The following is a 27,412-nucleotide window of genomic DNA, read 5'->3' on the forward strand; positions in this document are numbered from 1 at the left end:
AGACCTGGTCAGCTAACTTTATTTTGGATATCAGTGTATTACAATGTATTAATTGGACAAACATAATCGTATCTTTTTTCTAGATATGCGATTCTGCCATTCTGTTTTGTGATTAATGTAATTATGTAATTATGACTTAATGCTATGCAATACCTTTTTATAACCTTGATAAAAAAGTTCTATAATATCAGTGTGTGTGTATTATGCAAACTTATCTATGATGAACAAATCAAGTAAAGCAAAAATCTATGCAAATATGCAATAATTTGCTTTCCTACTGATCTGCAGCTACCTTATTACCTTTTATACATTATTGAAGATAATCATCAGGAATTCAGATTTATAAGTCTTCATAGTTAAATTCCAAGAAAAACTTGCTTGTTGTTAATGTGAATGCCAATAGATCCTTTGTTGGATGTTATGATGTCATTGGATGACAACACCCTCTGGAACAATTATTGGTCATTGCTGTGACTAAAAATTGATAACCCAAAATTTCACCAGGGTGACGCGCAAGTACTCAAGTCAATTGAAATGAAATCACCAATTGCAGAACATGCCAGCAAAGAAAACGTGGGATGATCCAAAAAAAATTCTTGCAATGGACAACACAAGAAACATCTAATCTTGATCCAGCGGGCATCAGCATCCGATAATGTCATTCCATCCAATAAAGGATCTATTGGCATTCACCATTGAGAAAAGCAATAGATAAGAATCATAAGATTGCCGAAACTGTACAGAAAACTAACAAGTTTTCCTTGGAATTTTACTATGAAAACTTTTCGTTTACCTTTTATACAGTATCTGTGAATAGGAATTTAGAGGTCTCTTCTTGCGCACATGAAAAGTCGTAATCCGAAAAATTGTAGTAATTACACAAAGCAGTATGTAGTCATTTGTTATGGCTTGGGAATATCAGGCAACATATCTATTGAGGAATGAGGGGGGAAAACCTTTGATTGAAATAGAACATATTTTAGGAAAAAATATTTTATATTGATACAAATTATGTTAAAAAAAATTTAGCTGATGCACAATGTATGTAAAAGACTTTCCATACATACATAAACCAGAACAATCTAATCTTATCTTAATAAGGTTGTCAAATCTCAGAAATGTAGTAATACAGATACATGTTGTGGAGAGGAGCTTACCTTAAAGTTAATTTCTTTAAACTTCCGTGGTCCGAGCTGTGCGCCAAGCGTCTACGAGCGTACACACAGAAAAAATAAGCAGTCACGCTGATTGGCTGATCAATGCACTTGACAACAAGTCGGTTGACCCATTGGTTGTCTGTTTTACGCGATCGCAATTCACCAGCGCGTACCCCGACCACGGAAGTTTAAAGAAAACAACTTTAAATATATATCCATAGACCAAACCCTAACCTGTAAACATTCCGGTATCCTTATCTCTGATCGATAGATTTTCTACTAAAAGATCCATTACAATGTATGGTATCACTGATTCCAAAGATTCCTGCTTCCAAAAATTCCATCCAAAGCTAAATATGTGTAATATATTTTGATGTTTGTGTGTGTGTCTACATGTGTATATAATCCAAGTTGATGTGGTGCAAAATGTAAAATAAATACATAACCAAACTCTGGAGGTTGTTTACGTTGCTTTTTTCAGTCATTGTTGTATCAATTTTTAAAATAAGGGAAATGACCGAAATGCTCCATCTTAGAAGAGTGGAAGACAATGCCAGACAAACGATGTATCACAATTGTCTGTCTCGCATTGTCCAGCAGGATATTGCATCCAGGGTATATAAAAATACACAGTGAATCGCCTAGAAGCACTTCACGTGCTAGATAGATTTTGCAAAAAGCTGATACATACATTGTACATGTAAGGCACCTTTGAAATGAGAAAATAAATTTTCAAGCTACAATAGATATGAAATGTCCAATTTCATTGTTTTTATTACAAAAGAAAATTGTTAGCAAATTCATGATTTATTTCTTAAATAATATGCAAAATAATTTCTTGCTCTTTATGATTTATTGATAATATCCAATATTAAAAAAAAAAATTAAAATAATAAATGTGATACGATCTGGTCCATGGGGGCCAAAGGTGGCAAATTTGAAACCGAGATAAAGGTAAAAATATGGAGTAAAAAACAACAGAATACATTAGAAAATAGGCATCAAAAAACTTTAGAACCAAGTATGCCAGACCTTTGGTGTTTTCAGTTAATGATAGCCTATTGTATGTATAATGTAACAATTACAGTAACTCGATTTAAAAAAATGCCTCCTTTGGCCCCATGGACCAGATCGTGTCATAAATAGTCATAATATAAAATGGTGGCTAACAAATAAGGCTGCTAGGTAAAGTACTGACAGAATTTCTAAAAAAAATAATTTCTCTTAAAGCTACAAAATCAAAATACATTGTACAATTTAGTAAATGCTAGAAGTATATGCTCAAGATTTAAACAAAATAAATGTCACACAGCTACATAGCAGGCACCACTGATTTGTACGCATCATGAGTGGCTTACATGACAATGACTTTACTCAATCAAGTGCATGCACGACGGTGAATATGTTCAACGTTGACAAAAATGAAAAGTGCAATTTTGAATCTGTACCTTCCATCAGTTTTCTTTCATATAACATGGCAATTTTTACATCATTTGCCGTCATTGATATCAGGGCCGTAACACTCGTATTCAATCCCTGTATAAAAAGCGAAGTCACTTTACGCCAGTTTAATTGACCCATCAGCGGTTTGAGTGACAGTTGCTACCTAGTTTGGTACTGTAAAAAAGCTTTAGCCTAAAATTTACATACGTGTGCATGGCAACATTGTGCCTACTACTTCAATAATGAATTTATCTTTTGATTGAGAGTTGCTGGGCAGTTTGGTACCCCTAATTTGTCCAAGATGGCGCACATCGACTGCCATATATTCGGACCCTTTCTAGTTGATATAGGGGCATTTGCTCAAATATTTTCCTAGCATTTTGAGCCAACACCTTAACTACTTGGTTTTTCAAAACATGAAAGTAATGAAAAGATGTGTCCAAATATTTGTAATTTTTCACCATTTAGATTTTTTAAACAGAAATAACAAAAATAAGCATCACCTCTTACACAAGTCAATCTCTTACACAAGACATACCACCACATGCATGGTTGCACATCGAGTATGTAACTGACTTCATTTGTGCAAACGTGTAGCTTATCCTATAGTAATTATTACTCAAGAATCTTTGCTGATATCTCAAATTAAAGATAACATCTTGTGCATATTGTGGTCAGGTCACCTTGTATTTTTGAAATCTACCCTCACTTTGGTTGTGGGTCATGTTCAAATTGGTACCGTATTCATTCCATTACTCACCCAGGGCGCTTAACAAAGTCATTTGGGTGGATTCTGTGTTTGATACACGAACACGCTGGTGAAGTGACGTCATAATCGGATAACTACCATAGCAATAGATGAATACAATTTTTGAATAGATCGCTCTGCACTAGAGCAGATTGCACTCATCACCTGTGTATGTCAGCAATCATAGATTCAAAAGAGACTAATCTTACAGGTGCAAGTGATTAGCATTTCTCTGACATCTATGGTTCAATGCATCGGTACCGCTTGAACGTTGTAGTGTGGGGCGATATAGTCAAAATTGTATTCATCCATTGTTATGGTAGTTAATCCGATTAACTACGTCACTTCGCCAGCGTATAGTTGCATGCATGGATCCTGCATATATAAGGATCATGTGTAGTAATATTGCTGGGTGTGCGGGGCATGGGCGGTTAAAGGAATGAATACGGTACTTTATTCATGCAGAATATACTGCAGTGTTACAGTAAACATATCTTGCTGCTTTGCACTGATTTCTTCAAATATGCATAGATTTTAAGTAAATACAATAAAATTAAATACCTGCACATCTAGTCTGTGTCTTACTATTTCACAAATAAAACTCAAGACCCTCAAACAATTAAATTAGTACTGCACTATTTAAAAATAAGTTAATACTACGGAGTACAAAAATATACAGAGCAATATATACCCTAATAGTGTGAAATGTTCTCAGAACATTATCAAATTTATAAATAATATTTTTAGTTTTTACACAAAATAATATGTCTCCAGTATGCAGAAGATCAATCAGAAAAAAGGCCAACAATGTGAGTACTTTATTGCCAAATATGAAAGACTGAAATTAATTTGAGGGGTCTTTTATTAGCGGAAAGGTCAGTGGTACAGAAATGTGTGGCAGATTTGGGATGTATTTTCAAGATCTTAGGTTTAGATTTGGGGTCCAAATTTTAGAAAAATTCTTCAAATTTTTTTTTTGTTTGTAATAATTTTACAGAATTTGGCAAATTATATCTAATTTGAAACAAAAGTAATTTAAAAATCCATAGGATTAGCATAAATTCGGGTATCTTTTCGGGTAGGGTGGGGGTACATTTTCGGTGTCCCATCTGCATATCCATACCCCATTAAAAATCGAGAAACTACTGGGAATGAAATGTAAAGGTTACATTCTTATGATATGACATACATGTACAAAACAAAGGTTACATTTTGTATAATCTTAGAAAGGTAGACCTTATAATACTGTACATTGCAACCTTCCCTTGACTGTTTATTGCATTTCTTGGCTTTGAATAGCCATCTGTGTAAATAAATGCTTATTGTGTGTTGTAAGTTAATGATGTTAATATTAAGAATCTCTCCAATACAAAAAATTAGTTCATTTGGACTACTGCTTCATGTTAATCCTGTGAAAAAAAATAGGATAGACATCTTATAGAGTACCGTAAAAGTGGTATAAAGAATAATTCGCGAGAGAAGGTCCACTATTACAATACCACTTATTTTCTACATTGTAGCCAAGACTTTAAGGAGTATTTCATGATTCTAATATCCTCCTTTTTAAGGATGTTTCAGTTAATATCCAAGAAAAAAGCTCATTCCCAAAATTTCAGTTGATTTTGACTTTGAGCTTGCGAGTTATGCATGTTTATGTGTAAGCTCCAGTCCATAGGTCACATGGTTTATAATTTTGCACTGTAAACAGAAAATACATACAAATTTGATGATATTTTTGCCAAGCGAATGTATCAGCAATAACTTTTTGCACACAAATATTATGCACTCAGAGGTTTCCAATGGTACAAAATTTCCTTTTTTTTAGAAAAGTGAGGGATGAGGCTGTGAATCATGAAATGCCCCTAAATAGTTGCTATTTCATATATGAATTTCATGCCATGATGTAATTACTTATGATTATATGAAACTAAAAATTGATCCTCTCAAATCTTTTGTCAAAAGAAAGTTTCCTTCTTTTGTTTTTGAGTTTCACTTCCCTTTGTCTGATATCATTTGTGACCAGATCTGGTCTGATCAGGCTAAAGTCAGCAATAATAAAACTGAGATAGACGGCAAAAAGTGAAGAGAAAAAACAATAAAGAACATAAGAAAATGGACACCAAGTATCCAAGAGAGACCCAGGCAGTGAGCGGTGGAGCCCACCACTCACTTTTGGAGGCCACCCAGTGGCAGCGCTACAAGGGGAATGAGGGGGCAAATACCCCCCAGACTGAAGATCTGCCCCCCAAAAAAAATTGAAAGGAGGGGTGAAAATGCCCCCCAGTTGGAGGCTCTGCCCCCCATTCCCCCCAGAAAAAATTTCTCACGCTGCCACTGAGGCCACCACTGAGGCCACCACTGAAGGTTCAATTTGATGCTAGAGCCCACCGCTTAAACTAAAAAACATGTGCATTTTACCAAATTTATCCTTAAAGTGTCCACTGTTGTTGAAATATCAAGCAAATTCTGTAAATTGCCACCCGGCACTCAATTTCTGCAAGCTACAGCCCTGGACCCAGGGATTCAACATCAGTAATTGTATGTACTGAGCAAGTTAGTAATGGTAGTAACTCAATTTTCAAAATTTCCGACTTTGGCCTGAGTGGATCAGATTGGGTCACATTGATCCTAACATAAAGGTTAAAAAAAGTATTAAAATTAAAATGATTGATGCGTTATTATTATTATTAGGTTATTATTGACGCAAAGAGTTATTAGGATAATTCAAAATGAAAAAAAAAATTGCAAGGATTAACTCAGAAGAGATACAAAAGTTACATAAAACAAAAATATGGTAAAAGCAGCAATAAAATCAGACAAAACTAAAAACCACAAACTCACTTCATTTCCCTTTTTACATTACACCCTGTTGTCCTCCGATTTCCTCTGACCGCGAATATACGTGATGATTGACGGCGTCAAAGCTACTGCAATCAGAGCTATGGCCATGAGTGGACGGTAGTAAAACCAACCTAGAGATATGGTGATTAGCGATAACGTGAACGACACTGTGAGATTGAAGACTGTGAGACCGAAACTGACTAAGGTACGTACTAGAGGTATCCAACTTACTGCAAGAAAAAAAGAAATGAAACAAAACCTGTTAGTCCTTAAAAGTAAACGTGACATTTGTTATGATCAAAGTGAAGCGCTATGTACCGTACAAAACGCATCATACATTGTACACTATATTATTGTTTTGAAGCTGCAATGTTTTACCACAGCAGCACCACACAATGAAATTGAAATCCACTCCACACAGTAGGTGTTTTGTCATTATACAAATATTTAAATACTGCCTACAACAACTATTTCTGCTGACATTACAGCCCCTAGGCCTTTGTGGTGGATGGTCACATATGGGCATTTCCACGGTAACACGCGTTACACTTTAGTGCATGCAGTCTCTAGTTAAAATAGTATTTTGAATTTTGTATCCATCTTTTGTATTTTAACACCTACCACCTAAGGCTTAATTCTCATGTTCACACAAAGGTGAAAGATCAACTCATGTGAATGAGGTAGTACTGCGAATGTCGGTAACACGCATTACACTCGGTGGACAAGCAGAAAAACCCACAAACTTATTCTCAACTTTGTCCTCAAACTAACAAGTCTGCAAACAATTTCTTTCTACTGTAATCAAGTATTGTGCTGAGGTTTAATATAATTTATTTATAACAACAGTGCAGGTTAAACTTTTTTAGTAAATAGTAAAAGAGTCGGTAACACGCGTTACGGTAACACGCATTACATTTTGTCCGGCCAAATAAGACCAACATAATAATACATTTTTCAACATTTCCAAACATTGATGATACACTACTTCAGTTGTAAAGTAAAAACATGCTGAAATTATTAACCAATCCCAGTTAACATCATTTCAGTTGATAACAACAGTATAGTTTAGACCCAATACCAACTTTTCTTTCTTACACCAAGTTACAGGTCATGAAATTTGTAGTGTCCCCAGTTATTTACTACCACTGGTTCCAGGGGTGGAATTTCGTAAAGTGCCACAGGAGTCCAAGTGGATTCTCGCAAGAGAGTTTTGCGAGAGTCCATGGATTCTCGTAAATAGATTCTCGTTGTACAATCTTGCGGGAGTCCAAAAGGTATTACATGTAGGCCTACGTAAAATGCATTTAAACAAACAAACTAACAAATAAACTGACAAAGTTAAGTTTTTAATATATGTGTCATCATACTCTCACTTCCATATGTCATTGCAGCTATTGACTAATTGGTAGTATTGATTAAAATCGGAAACTGCTCTTGTTGTAAACATGGAAAAAGGTAAGTTCGCTGAGCCGATAATTTCCAGCGGGAGTCCACATGGACTCTCGCAATAGGACTTTTACGGGAGTCTCTGCGAGAGTCGACTCTCGGACTCTCGCCGAAATTCCACCCCTGTGGTTCCCCAAGTTCCCTAATTATCTTCTCCCTACAATAAAATGTGATGTCTTTTTCACTTGGCCACTTCCAATTCTTTCCAGCACTATGCATTACTGAAATTAAAAAGTCACCTTTATCCCCTTCTTCCAACAATTCACCAGCAGGGAAATATGCTCCATCGTATTCAACAAAAAAACAGCTTCCGACATATATTTTGTCATGATTTACACTAGTGTTAGATTGTCTCAAGGTATCTTTCCGTGACTCATCAGTTGAGCAATCTGGTACATCTTCTGGAAGAGGCTCCACTCCATCAATACTCTCCATATTACCATCATCAACATCCTCATCTTGGTCTGCGGCTTCTGTGGTGATGGATGCCACCGCTTGGCCATCCACAATCTCTATGAAATGCATGCCCTCAACATAAAAGTTCATAGTTGGCAGTGGTGATACAAATCCACCCTTTTTATTTCAAACCCACCCTTTTTATTTTATACCCTTTATACCAAAACTCCGAAACCCACCTTTTCTAAGCGTGGTTACTGATCATAGATAAGTGGTTATGGTGGTCCAGGAGGTGCAGATATGCATCCAAAGAGAATTACATAAGTTTAAATGGCCAAACAGAATGGGATTTCAAGATTTTTTTGTGTGTTTCATTTAGTCATAGGCGTAGATCCCGGGGGGGATAAATCCCCCCCAATATTTTGCAAGGGGGGGATGGTCCATACAATCATCCCCCCCAATGTTGACGCCTGATAATGGGTTTCTGATCAAATTAACCTCATATTTGCTCATTTTAGCCCCCAAAATACAAATTTTACAAGCGGCTTTTATGCCGCATTTGTAACATAAACTTATTATGTCGCTAAAAGGTGCTGGATTGACTATACTTCGAGAATTTTTTTCAAACTCCATCCCCCCCAATGTCAAAAAGAAATCTACGCCACTGCATTTAGTGTCATTCAATTGGAAATTACAGTAAGCTTTGAAATTGCAATTGTCAGTTTATTGTCAATTTATCAGTGACCACGCTTTATATTTGGACCAGACATTTTTCAAACCCACCCTTTTAAGCATTTTGTGGACCCTTCAAACCCACCCTATCTAAAGCGTGGGTTACCAACAGTGAAAAGGATGTTAATGCACAGTAGCACTGTCCTCAATTCAAATTACAGTGGTAAAAGCGGGCTTTACAGTCATTGTTAGCATTGTATGGAATACGGCAACATGCGTTTCACTGGTAACACGCATTACAAGTAACACGCGTGACAGTTTTTGACAGCCCGCTGTGAAGTAGTGGATAGGAATTTTACATAAGGCCTTACTAGGAGGAGGAAAATTCTAAGTGGTATCAATGGAAACCATATATTAAGCAAAATAAATTTATAATAGTCTGTTTCAGTAACACGTGTTACATGAGGCTATGTGTAACCTTCAACCATGTACTGACACAAGTGTATGATGGGTTATATTAACATTTTACTTATGGATTCTCAAAGACCAATTGCCATACTTATTTAATCCAAACATATTTTAAAATTAGATGGAATCTAATACTTTTTTTACAGCCAATTGCTAAAATCATAAAAAGTGCAACATTTTCGTCCTTTAAAGCGCACAATAAGTAAAAACGCTTTTTTTTCAAAGTAAACAATAACCAAATGGCTTGAAATTTTTTTCCTGAATACTTGCATGTATTTGGAGTGATTTAAGCAGAAAAAATCATTCCTTGAAGCAATTTCATTTTTTTGAGATCTGTCCACCATTTCATGGAAATAGGTACATTCAGTTTTTACCAATTCTACATATGTGACACAATCTGGTCCATGGGGGCCAAAGGAGGTATTTTTGACAATTGAGTTACTGTAATTATTACATTATACATACAATAGGCTATCATTTACTGAAAAACTAAATAAGGTCTAGTATACTTGGTTCTAAAGTTATGACATTTTTAGATGTCTATTTTCTTATGTATTTTATTGCTTTTTGTACTCCATATTTTTACCTTTTTCTCAGTTTCAAATTTGCCGCCTTGGCCCCATGGACCAGATCGTGTCACATTCAGTTTTTACCAATTCTACATACACTTTTACCAATTCCATTGTACAATTCCATCTACAGGCATAATACCTCTAAATGACGGGTTTTTTTTGTTGACAATAGATAGGTCTTACAATAACACATGTTTGTACAGCCACCTGTATCCGTAATATAGTTGCTCAAAGTTTACATAAGTTCACTTTCTATCTAAAACACAGACTGTGTTTTACAAAACCTACCTAATCTGTTGATTATATTTGTCATTAGATATAGACCCATAAACATCATGAACCAGCCTCCTGCTCTTAGCAGCCATGTTAATGCAGTGTTTGCATCTACCTCATCCTGGACCATTTCCTACAAGATAAGAATAAATCGATAAGTGCAAAGATGAATGAACACATATCGAGTGCTCAGTGCTGGAAGTGGGTAAGTGCAATGGCTGCCATGTGTAGCTCCTATGTGTAGATGACTAGATGAGTACAATATACTAGCAGTACTGTGTGTAAATTGCCAAATGTTCACAGGGCAGCTATTGCACTTACCCACTTCTGGCACTGAGCATTCAATATCACAAGATTTGGGGGAAGAGAAAGTGACTTGTACAGAGAAACAGGGCAAATTAACCCACAGACACAGATGCAAATACAAACTCACACACTTACAGACCTATGTAAATCCACACCCACATTCCTAAACACCTACACCTACTCCAGAAAAATACAGTGCTAAATTTTTTGGATTAAAAACATATTATCCTCGTTTGCCAAATGAAACAATGAAAGTCAAATTTTAACAGTTGTCAAAATTTTGAAAATAAGGGCCAAAAACATACGCTTTAGGGCATTTTTCGTATGCTGTGACAATAAACCCAAAGACTTGTACTAAGGCGAACTTTTTCATAACCAATTATCAAAATAACATAAAAAATTCAAATTATGAGATAGCTCTTAGCGTATACTCAAGATTTTGAATGCTTGGAATTGTGCAAAGTCTTAGGTATCAAGTCTTTTATGACTACATTTTCCATCAAATTACAAAAATAATAAAATCTGACTTTTATTACTAGTTAGAACTAAGAAAAAGATTCGGATGAAGCTATGTTTCATTTGGCGGTAATATATTTTTTAATTAAAAAAAAATAGTTCTCTATTTTTCTGGAATTAGAAGTAAATGCAGACACAAACACTCTCAAAAATTTTCACATTTTTTCTAATTTTTGACAATTTTGTATCAACCAGGCATGAGACTGCACTTTCCTAAAAAAAACTGAAAAACTGAAAATGTGCGTGAAATTGGTCAAAAAGTACCAAAAACAGGCTGAAATTAAATAAAGTTGCGTAAATTTTGACTATAAAAAACTGAATTCAGTTTTTAAACTGAAAATTCTCATGCCTGATCAACTTTTATATCTTGACCCAAAATTTTTCACATTCTCACTGAATGACCCCCTTTTTTGGTCAGATTTTGTGACCTTCTCACTGAAAGACCCCCCTTTTTTGGTGTCTAGGCTCTCAATGAGAGACCCCTAGTTTCGAACTGCTGTCCGCACATGCCTATCACTTCCAAAGTCGGGTGCCCCAGGGCTTTAACTATAATAACTTACGTCTGCTGTTTTTTCACCATAGTGAAGCAGTTCTATTGCCATTTCTGATTGGGTTTGGTACTTGGTCAGCTGTGACCCAGACTGCTTTGCTATGATGCTCACCTAAAAAGAATGGCCAAGATGACAAAGTCAAAAACAAGATATATTACTGTATTTACTCTATTAAACACCCCAGGGCATGACATTTTCGAAATAGGGGGCGTTTATTAGAGGTCTTTTTGACAACGATAAATTCCTGAAAAAAATTGTTAGGTAAGCTTAAAAATCACACCAATAAGACAAACTATGAACTTAAGATCAATGATTTCCAGTTCACTTCCAGGTTTTGCGATATCATTTAACCCCATGAGAACTACCTGCCGATTGGCCAAAAAGAAGTTTTCATTATCAATTGGACCAATCAGTAACATTGTTAGAATAATTTCACCACACAAAAAAATTGGGGTGAATTATTTGCAAAGCTCCATTCTGATTGGTGATTAAAGTGAAGATATCATGTAATTGACCAATCAGAAGCAATGTTAGATCGGCAGGTACTAGTGCTCAGGGGGTTAAGGCATATTGCTGCAATTACTGATTGTTTGTGGACTATGGTAACCTTATTTACATAAGATGGTTTGACCAATGAGATTACAGAATTTATGTTCACTTGTTCACAAAGGATTAATGTATACCATATTTCCTCGAATAGTCGCCCCCCCTCAAATAAATGCCCCCACCACTTTTTTCAACCACGATGTTTCAAAAATGCTGATATTTCCATGCTATCTTGTGTAGTAAGCTTACCAAGTTGCTCACATGGTCGATAATAGCATCAATAATTGGCGAAAATCTGCATCGGAAACCCGGAAGTGAACCAAAAGTCAGTGTTTCTAGTTCATAGTTCGTCATTTTAGCGTGACTTTTAAGCTTACGGTACCTAATGATTTTAACGGGAATTGTCGTGCTAAAATGACCTCTAATAAATGCTCCCGTTTGGAAAATGCAACACCCCCGGGGGCGTTTATTCGAGGAGATATGGTAATTGGAATAACAATAAGAAATGTGATATAACAAAATGATCAATAAAACAGCCTTGATTTACTTTAATTGACTGATACCACTTACTATATTGGGTGGTCCTAGATGGTAGGTCTGGGGTCCACTTAACCCAGCATAGCTATAAGTTATCCTTGCATCACCAACCTGAAAAAACAAACACCCACAATTTGAAGTCATACTTCTTATTCATCTTTGTGCCCATCAGAGGGGTCACATGGGGTCAGAATCCCATGGGGAAACCCAGAAATCAATTCCTATCAGCCCTGTCTAATTTTGGGACAACCTAAAGCAACAAGGTCAATTGGAATATTGGCACCAAGTCATCAGGTCACATGCAGCTGTTCAGAAGAGTGCAATACATTGCCAGATGATTTTTAACAACTAATGCAGGCCGTGCTTTCACAATCATATCCAAATATGGTCTTTCATAAATAGAAAATATTTTCTGTAGGCCTACGCCAAACGACTGACCAATTATAGGCAAATTTGATCACAAGTCTATTTCATAAAATATTACAAATAACTTGCTATCCCCAGCAGCACCTGCTAGTGTACGTTTAGGGATTCAATCATATTTCACCATTGTTCATCACCGTTTAACTTAATGTGGTTTACTTTAACGGAATTACCGAGCGAAGTAAACCATCCAAAAGCGCCGGACGGGAGTTGTTAAACTGTGATAAACAACGGTGAAACATGATTGAATCCCTTTCAACAACCAAACAAAAAAGCTAAATATTGTCTAATTTACATAATTATTTCATGAGGAATGTCTGTTAGTCATTGCTGCACAACCTTACAAGAAGATTGCTGATTTCTCTATTGATATCAGTGATAAAACTACAGAATAAAATGGCAATCTTTAGCTGCTACCTCCAAAATAGTGAATTCAACATGTAAGTGTGTATACGTACACAAGTTCCAGGCATGACAAATTTTATGCGCTCACGTATAACATGTATCTTGCATTCACGTATACTCTACTGGAAAAGTGTGGATTCATCATGGATTAACAATGTTTGGCTCCTGTACAGAAGTATAGGAAGAGTTGTTGACATCACAGAATTTTAAATTTGCTCCATGCCTGTCTCAAGATGGCGGTCGAGTCCTGGCTCTCCTTTTAATTCTATGGTTGAAATATAGTTCAACAACTCTTCCTATACCTATGTACAGGAGTCAACCGTTGTTAATCTGTGATTAATCCACACTTTGCCAATTGCATATACGCGAATGCAAGTTAATAGAAGCGTGTATTCGCATTATCGCATACAATTTGCCATGCCTGGAACTTGTGTGTGCTACATGTTGTTTTCATTAATTTGGAGGAAGCGGCTCAACAGTACACTTTTATTCTGTAGTTCTTTTGCTGTGTTATCAACAGAAAAATCATGAATCTTCTTGTAATCAGGCATGAGACTGCACTTTCCTAAAAAAAACTGAAAAAAACTGAAAATGCGCGTGAAATTGGGCAAAAAGTACCAAAAACAGGCTGAAATTAAATAAAGTTGCGGAAATTTTGACTATAAAAAAAACTGAATTCAGTTTTTAAACTGAAAATTCTCATGCCTGTGTAATATTGAGTGCCCGGGTTGAGACTGAACTGGACATTCCTCATGAAACAATCCTGTGAATTAGACAATCTTTAGCTTGTTTTCGTTGTTGAAAGGGATTCAATCTTGTTTCACCATTGTTCATCACCGATTAACAACTTGTGTCCAGCGCGTCTGTGTGGTTTCGCAAAGTAAACCAAGCAGACAACACAGACACATCATTGTTAATCTGTGATGAACAATGGTGAAAAATGATTGAATTATGGTTTCTGAATTTGACAGCCTCAATCCCAGGATAATTAAAGTACAGACATCCTTCTATTGTATGAATTTTGATGAATTCTAGGATGTTCTGATTTGACAAACTACTGTTTATCCCTTTAATTTCAACTTTGCCCCATCATAGACACATACCTGTGGTGTTCTAGGCATCCCTGTGTAAAACCTCCCATCCACATATTTGATGTTAGGATCCGGCGGGTTTGTTTTGGGTGTGTAGGAAATAAACTCTTCTATCTTGGCTTTTAAACCTTCCTTCAAATAGTAGGATCCTACATAGGTGTGGACTGCTACGTATGTAGTTGGTTTTATAGGAAATTCTCTGTAATATTATCGAAAAACAACAAACTAAATATTAATCACAGGTTTTGTATAAGATCGCAACAAATTCATGGCTCCCTAACAGCAGAGGAAATACAGGTTAAACAATTTCCAAAATAAATATCCTTCTGACTACTTCAAAACTTCAAAGCATGAAATCAGTGGCGGCACCAGGATTTTTTTGGGGTGCATGGGGGAGGGGGGGGCAAAGTGTATTTCGGGGCAATCAACCAATTTTGCACAAAATTGTTGCAAAAAGTGGAAATTTGTGTGATTTGGGGTTTTTGTTTCAAAAGTGGGGGAGGGGCAAACTGTGGGGGGGGGGGGGGGGGTAGAAAAATATTTGGGGGAAAATGCCCGTAGTGCCGCCACTGCATGAAATTAAGGTGTCAAAGTATTAAAAACCTGTTTTCCTGTGAAATTCACACAATTCATAACAGAGAGATCCATAATTATTCCCTGTTGTAGTGAATACATCATATCTTAGTTACTGGTTCAAACTTGGTTTGCACACCTGTTAGCAAACCATTGACTTTGTGTGGTGAGCTATTTGATCATGGTTCCGAACACAAATAGCGTAAACCAGTTGACCTAGCAACAATCAATTTTGACCTTACACTAAGACAGCAAATAAAAGAGGTTGGGATATGGGAAGTTGGACTGTACATGTGTACTCTCTCTCTGAATTACACCAACATCTTTATGTAGAGGTGTCTTATTACTTACTTTTCTGACATCCTCTGGAATTATCCTTCCAGATTTTCTATAAGTGACTCCATAAGTCATTTTCTTGTTGCAAATACACTTTTTGGAGGCAAAAACTTCGCTAAATATACTTCCAAACTGCCCATATTTAAACAATAGCTTATCATTATGTACAGACATTCAATTAACTGCAACTTATAAACACAAAGACATTACATATGTGACACGATCTGGTCCATGGGGGCCAAAGGAGGCATTTTTGAAAATTGAGTTACTGTATTTATTACATTATACATACATACAATAGGCTATCATTGACTGAAAATACCAAAGGTCTAGTATACTTGGTTCTAAAGTTATGAAGTTTTTTTATGCCTATTTTCTAATGTATTTTATTGTTTTTTTACTCCATATTTTTACCTTTATCTCAGTTTCAAATTTGACGCCTTTGGCCCCGATGGACCAGATCGTGTCACATATATGTTGATGCTCACCTTTGATTTTGATGCCTATGAGGATTATCAAATAAGTCACTACTAATAAGATTATTTTTCCATTCTTTAGCTGAAAAACAAAACACATGGAAAAACAGTTTACTTCTTTAATTTTTGGTGCAAATAGCTGATGTAGTTGATAGTCTGATCTGATGATCTGATTTAGTACAAATTATCAATTACAGATACATCATACCAGTTTCAGGATGAAAAACAGGTCCAAGAAAAAAAATCTGGAAAGTTCATAATTCGGAAGGCTTACAACACAATAGTTCACTTCCGTATATTGGTACCTGTTGGTAAACCAGAATCTGAACTCCTAGCTACCGCTATGCACTAGTACAGCAAAATTGACAAGATGCTGCTTGTTACTTAAGAAATAAAGGGTAATGCTTTATCTTTACACCAAATAATGTGTCGAGGCAGTAAAACGTAAATAATTTTTTAACGCTTTTTACTGCCGAGGACACATTATTTGTGTGTAAAGGATAATGCTGCACCCTTTATTTCTATTCTATTACCAGAAAATAGTGCGATTTAAAGAGAAAATATCATTTTTGGCACAAATATTTTAAGTTGTTTACTTCAAGGTGGAGCGCGACGCCAGAAGTGACAGCGCCAGTATCGCTGGAAATATTGCACGCGTAACTGCGTGATGCTGTGTGTGTAGAATGTGTTACGGCGCCACCCATTATTGCAGAATAATGGGCTCTCACGTGACGCGTTTCAACAAATCACAGTGCGCGATTTTGAATAATGGGTCGTGGAGGTCGTGGAGGTAATAGAATCGAAAATAAAGGTTAGAACTTCCATTTATAACAAACTCGACTGAAATAATGCAACATGTGCAGAATTCCACAATCACACGTGAGAATGTTGACAATAATTGGCCCAGGTGAAAGAAGCATTTTTTTTAATCACATTATTTATTTTTTACATTTTTCTCTAGAAAAACAATGCAGAAATTTTTTTTCTGTGTTGATTACGAAATTGTGAGCAAACCAAATCAATTGATTTGAGCGAGTATTCCGAGTTGCATTGAGAAGCAAACAAGTAAGAACGAGTAAATGTATAAGAGTGGTTAATTAATTGATTAATTGATTTATTGATTGCTAGATCAATTATCTAATGGATAGATGGATTGATTGATTAATTACACAGTTTAGCAAGCGATTGATTGAGCTACCTTGAGTAATTAAAAGAACAAGTGCCAGGTTCATCAGGTTAGTGAGTGTCTGATTTATCAATGCCACTTACTATACATAAAATCTGTTTCTATTTTAGTCTGTTTATTTTCCTTGATTTCTCTGGTTCTCTTATGTTCCACCCATTGATACATTTCTACTTCTCTTCTCAGTTTCACGGCTTGAATCTCTACGCCTGTCATTCCATCTTTCAATGCCTGTAATAGAAACAATAATAGAGTTTTACATTTTAGGCCTAGTCAAAGCTTACACATGATTGTTATCATTTTCTTTCAAATACTAATGATTCATTCATTCATTCATTCATTCATTTTATTTTTCATCATCATCAATACATACATAATCAGCATAACAGAGATAAACAATGTGAAAAATAATGATGTGATGAGGTAGATGCATTACAAAGCCAAAGGCCTGAAAGACAATGCATAACCTTTACATTAAATAATATATAAGTTTAGATATTTACACAAGAAAGAAAAAATCAGTAAAAAACAGAAACAAGACAACACGGAACCCATCTTGAATATCACTTATATACATTAACCAGGCAAATTAATGCAAAATTTTTTTAAAGTGTTTATAAGTAACAACTTCAGTAACTTGTACAATAGAGTATAAACAGAAATATTACATGTATGCGATAATCAAGAGTTAGTGATCACCTTTAATGATTCTAATAATACCAGTTTTGAATTTGGAGATGCAATTTGCTTCTTTGACTTCCTTTGGTCAGCTATTCCACAGCCTAGGGCCAAGTGACAAAACATTATTAAGTCGATGGACCTCAGCCCGATAATCATTTTTACCTCTTGTATCATAATTGTGGATAGACTTCATATTAATGAAAATATTATCAAAATATCTTGGTAATTTGTACATGATGAAGATGATAATAATGATGTGTGCATTAAGTTTATATTCGTGTCAGGTACAAGGGGATGAATGGCATCAGTGCGCACATCTCTAGTTATCTTTCATTTGTTAGTCTTGTTCGAGAATCTCTTACACTACAACCAGCTGATCACCCCGGCTGGCAGTGCATAATTGTTATGTCTTCTGCATACCACAATTCCAGGATCTGTGTGCATATGAACTCATGCACATCACCGTGCAGTAACATATAGTATGTGGTTTCCCCAATGGCTTTGGGTGGATATGGGCTTGAATCAAAACTATTCATTTGCCCAAGTTTGGAACCAATGGCTATTGTAGAATGTTCAGAAGGGATATTAAAAAAGGTATGCATTTTTGCCCCACCCCATATAGTAGATCCTGTGGCATCTCAGAGGGCAATGAGTAGCATCAGTATTATTGCATCTTCTTAAAAAATACAAATGAGGATAAAGATGGTACGTAGGCCTACTAATGCTATATTTGTGTCAGAACCAAAGAGCACATCTAGAGGGGGTGAATGACATCAATTGGAACATCAGTTTCATTATTTAAACTTGGGACATTTACACTTTTGGTACATCATGTTACAGGATAATGCTGAACATCACGCGTACTGACCATGTTAGTTATAAAATTATCTATACCAGCACCAACACACTGCCTCTTATCAACTACCATTCCTGGGACATATCCTAAGGATACAGGAAGATGAACCATGCAGAAGATACATGTATGCTCTCTACACCCCATTACATGGTAAAAGAAGACCTGGAAGGCAAAGAACATCCTACTTGTCTTATGTGCAAAAACTGTTGGGGACTTCGACAACTTTTAACTGCCAGATGTCATTACCACTTTGGCTTCAAATGGTAGTACATGGAGAAATGAGCCGAATGAAATGAATGAATGAATAAACATTTGGGACTAATGGATGTATCTTCAGAGCAGAAGTGATAATCAAAAGCTATTTTTTTCTTCACCGCGCTGCAGACCCATTGTTATCTCTGAGTGTAGTTTGTAGCATTAGTTTTATTACCTCTGAGTTTAGCATTACGGCGGTGCAAAACATTAAACCAAATAATTTCCTGTGAAGAAAGTCACAAAATAGCAGTGTTGTAGGTCTCGAGACCGGCCTAGGTCTCGAGACCAGCTAAGCCTGGTCTTGGTCTCGGTCTCGGTCTCGGACCTGCTGGTCTCGGCCCTCCTGGTCTCGAGGTCTCAGTCCGAGACCGGCTTCGAGACCAGTAAAATAGCACCATTTTGGTCATTTGACAGAAGTTAATTCTGCACAAACAGTTTCCATAAATTGAATCATTTAAGATTTAAAACTAAATCTCCAATTTATAACATTCCCATTCTTACCTCAAGACCTACTCAATTATTTATAATTTGGCCCAATTATTAATTAAATATCGTATAATAAATTCATCACAAACAAACTCGATCTCCAGAATCCTAGATTATATTACAGCTCCGTTAAAAATCTATTTTCAGCAAGGCATCATATTTCTTTGCATTTGCCCAAAATAATCATACGTATGTACATCATTCAAAAAGGAGCAACATTACAGTTAATCCCAGCAGACACAGAAGCCCTTCTTGCTTTTCTTCATAGCATTTTAAAAGGACTCGCACGGGTTACCAGATAATTATTGTCAACATGTCTACGCTAGGAAAGCGTTGCTGAAGCCCCCCACACTTTGTTAAAAATCATGTAAAATCAGCCATTTTTTGGCAATTTTAGCCATAATTATGTCCCCCGCATAACTCTGAAATCCCCTCTGAGCCCCCCGCAGGAAAAGATCCTGGACACGCCAGGCACTGAGATAATTATCATTCATAACATAGGCGTCAGAAGCAGGGATGAAGGACACGCCCCCTAAATATTTGCAAGGGTGACGTGCCCCCTAAAAATCAAAATAGAAGAAAAAATAAAGCAGGATTTGCCCTGTGTATCTTCCTTTTATCACAAAAAAACTGTGTCTTGGGCCCAAATAGGGTAAAATTGCAACATTTTGAACAATCGAAACACATCTTCATTAACGGCTAAAATAGTCTGATATTGAATTTTTTGCGTATTTCGCACACACAAAAAGTCTCAATAAAGCCGACCCAACTGACCCCCTTAAATTTTAATGTTTATGTGCACTGCTGTTCATTGGTATTACTTTCAAGCCCGGTCTCGGTCTTGGTCTCGGACCTGCCGGTCTCGGTCATGGTCTCGGTCTCGGACCAACTGGTCTCGGTCTTGGTATCTGTCTCGGACTGCCTGGTCTCGGTCTTGGTCTCGGTCTCGGATAGGCCGGTCTCGACTACAACACTGCAAAATAGATCTCACCTGGTCTGTTCTGAGATATCCCGTAATATGGATCAGTTTGTTGTTATTTTCTTGATATATCATGTTACTGTTCTCCACAGGAATCACCAATGACAAACATTCTTCAAGTGCTGTGGCAGTCTGTACTGCTCTACCCTGAAATGTCAACAAAGGGTCAAAGGTGTAGAGGTAAAGAGTCAGCAAAACAGGATAATATTAGTAAGAAACTTTTACATGAGGAGACTAATTTTGTAACAGGGATTTGCCATGCATGGCAAGTTACCATATCATGGGGTTACAATGTAAGTGGGATGGGGGGGTAGATAGTTTACACATGAATATCAAATCAGGGGCACATCAATAAACAAAAAAATTTGTGTAAATTTGAGACCAGAGGAAGGGATATCTGGTGAGGGGGATGTACAAAAAATGTTCTTGGCTGCCATTCCGTTAACCTCTTTGTCCATCTATTGTCGTCTCTACAAGCAATGTGCGAACAGAATAAAGAACGAGACAACAAATATACCAAGACCCAACAGCCCTCCTGCAAACGTCTCTGATATGCGGTCTAACAGACTTGGGTCCTGCTTATATGACTTACCTCATTTGCAAATAGAATAAAGAATGAGACGACAAATATACCAAGACCCAACAGCCCTCCTGCAAACGTCTCTGATATGCGGTCTAACAGACTTGGGTCCTGCTTATATGACTTACCTCATTTGCAAATAGAATAAAGAATGAGACCACAAATATACCAAGACCCAACAGCCCTCCTGCAAATGTCTCTGATATGCGGTCTAACAGACTTGGGTCCTGCTTATATGACTTACCTCATTTGCGAATAGAATAAAGAATGAGACGACAAATATACCAAGACCCAACAGCAACCCTGCAAACGACTCGGATATGCGGTCTAACAGACTTGGGTCCTGCTTATATGACTTACCTCATTTGCAAATAGAATAAAGAATGAGACCACAAATATACCAAGACCCAACAGCCCTCCTGCAAATGTCTCTGATATGCGGTCTAACAGACTTGGGTCCTGCTTATATGACTTACCTCATTTGCGAATAGAATAAAGAATGAGACGACAAATATACCAAGACCCAACAGCCCTCCTGCAAAAGTCTGTGATATGCGGTCTAATAGACTTGGGTTCTCTTTGTAGCTCACTTTGGTGTATTTATCTCCATCTTGAAAACCTCCCACGTTATGCATCCCAGGATCATCTGGGTACTGTAAAAAGCAAATCATAAGTGATACAGTATTAATTAGTATTCAAACATACATGTACAATTACCTAAAATTCTGCAAGAATACAATGCATCTATAGTGGGAATTCCAATAGAGGGTAGTCATTGTGACGTCAACGCCGCCATCTTGTGGGTACGGAGTACCTTGTTGCTAAGATCACCGCGTTGACGCTTGACTGAAGAGGTGTGAAAGTCACACGCTGCGACTTCCGCGTAATCGGGGGCGTAATGTCTAACGCAAACATGCAAAACGGCAGTACCCACAAGATGGCGGATCCTGCGGAAAAGGCTGACGGCCTCTATTGAATGAATACAGCTTTCAATAGCATGACGAATCTTTGCATACATTCCGCGATGCACAGTGTATTTTACCCATACGAAAAATCATTCTGTACGGACCGTACCGTGCATGCACAGATCACAGACATTGACGCAATCAACCAATCAGCAGTTGGAAAATCGTTAACCCAATGACGTCATCGCTGCATTTTCATTGATAAAATTCAGAATCATTCAAAAACACAAATTTTTGATTCCATATATTTAAAGATTGACTGAATTTTGACGTTGTCATTGGTTTTACACGTAAACACAAAAATGTCTCAAATTATTCCAAAACTGTACGTATGTTATTAAGTACTATTTTATCAGTCTAAATCTGTTGAGGTTCGACAGTGAACCTCACTGTAAGTACTGTTTTTTGAATGTTTTGTATGAATAATGCACAGTATGTTTATGATATATACTTAAAATTTCCTCCACTGTGTATCACGGTTAGCGTGGTGTAATGGTGAAGTTCTCGCCTGCCACGCTTGTAGGTATGAATGTCACTGTCTATCTCAAATTAACATTGTGTATTATCGTAGCGTTGAATGCGCTGAAGCTTGTGAGGCGGATCCTTTGCAAATTTGGCGGATCTTTTGTTTTTTGTGACATTAAAAATCCATCTTTCGCATGACCGCTGTGTGTGTGTGTGTGTGTGTGTGGGAACGGGGTTCAGCTATGCACGCGCTGCATGCATAAACACTAATACTGCTGACTGAGTGAGTGTACCATCGTAGCAGGGTGTAAAATATACAACAAAGTCAATGTTTAATCTCAAATACGTTATGGGGTAAATATAAGCATTTGAATAATTTAACAATAATTTGAATATGAAAAATAAATGAACATGAAAGTTCACGAGTGATTTTACAACATATTGGACTGTTGGATAAATATAGGTGTTGCAGCTTTGGAGCTACATCATACATGTAAGGCAATATGGCGCATTACTTTGAAGTTGGTAATGGGTAAATTACACTGTGCGATGTACGCCAGCGTGTGCGACTGTGTGTGAGTATAAATAGTAACAAGAAAGTGAATCTAACCATGATAACGCACTCGTGATTGGTTAGCATTGTATCAAAGGTTGTGCATTGACTGCATTCACATTGTATAGGTATGCTATACTAAAATGCAGAAAACCTTAGACGAGCGCGTATTGTAAGGATACATCGCGTATATACTGCGTTGCACGCACTTGTCTCTGATTGGCTGGTAAGGCGATATATTGTTGCTGAGTGGAAATTTATGAATGAACTGTGCGCCGTACGCGTTGTTAGCGCCGAATTTGCAACATCACGGTAGTCGCGCTCGTAAAAGGTTTGCTGCATTTTAGTATAGGTGAATTTAAATTTGCCATCAAACTGCATCATTTTATATATCAAATTAAAGCCCTTGAGTAAACAAAGCCAAAACTGAAAACCATTTTTTCATAGCACTTTCCGTAGCAAAGTTACATCTTGTCAAAGATTGACTTTCATCAAAAAGTTTCAGCTAGCAAAATTCCACAAAACGGCATCTCGGGGTTGTTTCTAGATCTTAAGTCTCATTATGATAGCAGCTTTTTTTAATGGAAATGCTATCCAAATCCCTCTAAAATTCCATGTGCGGGTGACTTATCACCATAAAAAATCATATATTTGGGTCAAGTGAAGTATAGAAAACATATTTATGTAGGTTTCTTTCTTCGGGCACTTGTTTTAAATTTCTATGTAAAAATGCATTGACATTGTCGGCGAATTTGACTGACTAGCAAATGTGTTAACTAAGGTTTGCCTGGGTTACCTACATTGTAGTTTGAAATGCGCCATGATCATGTATACGATCACGGTTGGATCAAATACAGCTGTTGAAATTAAAGCTGTGTTCATATACATTTGTAAACGTCCAAATGATTATGATAGGGTTTGATCTTCCTTACTACATGTACTACAAGGTCGGACTAGTTTTGCAGAGTCCTTTTGCAAAGTACCTTGAGCAAAATGGTATGCGCTGGCTGGACGGTAAAGATCGCGAAGTATACTTGGTTCTACCCTGTGTAAAGATAGTCACTTGTGCTGAGCATGAAATTGGTCACTTATCGCTCACTGTTCAAAATGTGACATCTACACCAATTACAGTCCCCGAAACTGTCTACTTTTTAGCCGACCTCAATTCCGAAACATTTAGTGATAGTTAAAAATGCGATCCCCAACCCTTTGGTTACCTTTTGACGAATTTTTCAAATCTCCGCGAGTCTCCGTGTCTGAAATTCCCGATACAAACATCGAAAATGTCGCAATTCTCAGTTCTCGGTGATGATACTATATCCGCATCGCTGTTTTCATACATGAATATGCATATCTCTGACCCCTGTAAGGTCAAAAACGTGGCGTTGATTTCAACCAATCCGATCCACCGTTGAATAAGCAGCTTGATACTGACGCTATATCTGAGGTGACCAGGAGGCAGGAGCTACCATTTTGGTAAACTGAACTCGACTCGTGCGTTCTTTTGGTTCACATAAATCGAAAAAAATTTCAATTACGGGTAATAGTATGATTTCAATTTTTTATTAATGAAGTTACTTGTAGTTTTGAGGAATGACAAAGTTGTTTTTGGAAACTTAGATGTTTGTTTCAACTGATGTAGGATCGCAAGGTGAGTGAATTCGTGAAGAGATTTGCTTGTTTGAGTGATAGTAGGATACGGGATGTAGGCTAGTCCTCTGTGTTTGACCGGCTCCGACGTCTCAATTCACAACGTCTCAATTCGTACCTGCTTACCAGACAGCAATACTGCGTATTGCTGTATGGAACCAGATATAACTTGAGTCTTGGTTCTTGATTACTAACTAGATTTACTATAGTCTAGTGCGGTTCAATAATTTCTTAAAATTAAATTTCTAAAAAAGGAATCAATTAGCCTATTACATTAGATTAGGCAAAACATTAAAAATTGCAAATATGTAATCTTCTTTTTTCAATAGGGCTACTTTTTTGTTTTTATTTTGAACTTCATCCCAACTTAAACTTGAACTTCAAGACATACCCGTACCCGAGAGCGGTACATTTTGACGGCTCAATCTGACAGCTGCAGTAACTTGCGCTTTCCTGAGATCCGGACTTCAGTCTTCACTGTCAATGTACTTTTCTATCTGTGTACATACATGCATAAGCTTACATGTACACACAGTACATTTAGCAACACGTCATGCAATGCAGCCGCAAAACACACATGCACAAAATGTGACCCACAAAATCCAGGGCAGGGTCACAACAAAACAGGTTGCCAGACCGTTATTACCGTTCAGTTCCTAATTTTACATGTGGACAAATCCATTTCTTCAATTTGGTTTTGGCTGTGTCGTCGGCGGGATCACACATAATAAATTTGTGAAATTGTTTAATTTTTTTTTCTGTACCAGAGATCTCTGAACAAAATAGCAATAATACCGACAGGCGACAAATTTGGTGAAATAAAACTTTAGCAAACAAAAATTAAAGAAAAAAAAAATCAAATTCAACCTGTTTCAAAAATTTTAGGAAGAAGAAACTCTGGTTGTTGTTTTTTGCATTCTATTTGAGATTATCAATCACAATCATCAGTAGGAAATCATCGACTTCAAAAATCAATTTTTGTTACCAAAATAAGGGGGGGGGGGTCGCAGGTCAGTTATTGACGCCGACTTTAAAAAAAATTGGGACCCCTCCCCTCACTTCCGAAGAAAATGCCACCACGATTTATTTATTCAACATGACGGTTCTCTGGATAAAGGGCGGCATTCACTCAGGCATTTATGATTTTACTATAAACATTTTTTTTTCTGTATAATTATTATGAAAATGCTTGACTTACTTTATTTATTTAAAATTTTATTAATTAATAATTTTTTTTTTTCAGTAGGGCCTATTTTAATTTGATATAATACGATTTCGATATTTTGATTTTGTTATTATGTTTTATTTAGGCCAAAAATGTGTTTGCTTGCCCTCCACCGACCGACCAAAAATTGGCCAAAATCAGGGCCGGCCCTTTAATTTCTATTTTTTTTTAGTTTATAACTTTAATGTTGTTTTTTTAAATTACTTTTTCTGTGTCTAAATTTCATTTCAAAAGCTAAATTTGACCAGCAACATTTTCCTTAAGAAGAAAATCATTACTGTAAACTCATTATAATATTTCCATTGGCATTCATGCTTCAATGTTTCCAAGAAACTTTGTGATTGTAAATGTACCCCACTATCATGACTATGGGTGCATGGAAATAGAAGAGCAACATTCAAACAGACACCTGTTTGGGTGATTTCTTGACCAATTCACCACCCCAAAAATCCTACTGGAGGACAAGCAAACAAATTTTTGTTGGCCTTAGTCCGGGGGTAGTGGTACTCGAATATGAAAGTGACGTATACCTGTTCCCACCAGCGTACGAAACTAGGGGTCTTAACAGTGTAGAAATTTTCAGAAAATAGGGGGTAATTCGGTGTTGGCAATGTCAAAAATGAGGTGATTTTGTATGGGAGCGCCCAAAATTTCACATCATTAACAATTAAAAATAGCTCTTTACCCAATTTTACAGTACAAAATAGACAAAACTCAATTATTCTTTTCAAAATGCGAAATTTCAATTTTGAGGACTTTTGCCACTTTAAAAAAAGGGGGGCATGCAGTGTAGGCCCTAGGCTACTGAAAAATACGGGGTCATTGGGTGTAGGATTTGCCCAAAATAACGGGGTCATTTCATGGGCACATGACGTATGTCAATATATGAGAGTGCCCCCCGAGTCCCGGGGCCTTAGTAAAAATTAAATTAAAAAAAAAAAAAAGTTTTCTAGTCATTAAGGCGAAAAAATGAGGTAGGCCCCCGGGGGTAGGCCTACTATAAAAACCCTCCTATTGGATACTTCAACTGTGGAGCTCTATGGGGGATGTTAAGTGAAGTAAGACATTGCTTCAGAATTGCTCTGTTGTCCTACACGCACAAGTTTGGCTGATTGCAATTGCAACAATCATAGACCGTATGTAAAATTTCAACAACAAAAAATCACTTAACCAAATCATTATTTCAAAGTCATTTATGGCTTAGGCAATCTTAATTTTATAATTTGTCTCAAAGCCCTTCCCAATTTGAAATTGAAAACTTAATAATAATCGGTTTTTATTATTTTGTAATGTTATTTTGTAATCTCTGAAGTTCAAGGTTTCAATTTTAAAAATTAAAAAAATCCATGAATCTGCGTCATTTTCACATGAATTTTTTCATTACGGCAACATCTTTTCCTATTTGAGGGCGCTATCAATCAATTGTGTTTTTATTTTAAAGAACATTTATAAAAGTTGACCTACTTTTTAAAATGTTTCATTTTATCCCACGAAGCATCAATTTTAATAGAAAAAAAATTACACATTATACGGATTACCATGTGAAAGTGGATTATATCGCATTTTGTTTTTCGTAAAAATCTGTAAATTTATAATTTATATAAATATGGGAAATATTGTAAAGTGATCATAGAAACAGCGGGTCAAAATTACACTCTTACAACGACGAGTGTTTATTTTCATTCCTTCGTTTCTACATACAGTAATTTCCCGATGCGGTTTGGGAGTGTTTACGTGTATGTGTAAGAGTTTAGTAAT

At 36.6% G+C, this 27,412-nt stretch overlaps 1 protein-coding gene across 2 annotated transcripts; it reads right to left on the bottom strand.

Annotated features, from left to right (window-relative positions):
* Positions 1-2,187: 2,187 nt before the first annotated feature.
* LOC140148253 (transmembrane protein 43-like) lies at positions 2,188-25,035 on the bottom strand. Of its 2 annotated transcripts, none has more exons than XM_072170147.1 (10): positions 24,827-25,035; positions 21,273-21,449; positions 20,229-20,363; positions 17,046-17,190; positions 15,789-15,858; positions 14,404-14,590; positions 12,506-12,583; positions 11,399-11,500; positions 10,032-10,149; positions 2,188-6,419 (listed from the first exon to the last, which is right to left on the bottom strand). In XM_072170147.1, the coding sequence occupies exons 1-10, from the start codon at positions 24,839-24,841 to the stop codon at positions 6,208-6,210; spliced, it is 1,239 nt and encodes a 412-aa protein (XP_072026248.1). In that variant the 5' UTR covers positions 24,842-25,035; the 3' UTR covers positions 2,188-6,207. The 2 variants fall into 2 exon arrangements, with proteins under 2 accessions (XP_072026248.1, XP_072026247.1); XM_072170146.1 differs by having other exon boundaries at positions 24,821-25,035.
* Between the last annotated feature and the right edge of the window lie 2,377 nt (positions 25,036-27,412).

Source organism: Amphiura filiformis, chromosome 3 (assembly GCF_039555335.1).
Source record: "Amphiura filiformis chromosome 3, Afil_fr2py, whole genome shotgun sequence".
Taxonomy (NCBI): Eukaryota; Metazoa; Echinodermata; class Ophiuroidea; order Amphilepidida; family Amphiuridae; genus Amphiura; species Amphiura filiformis.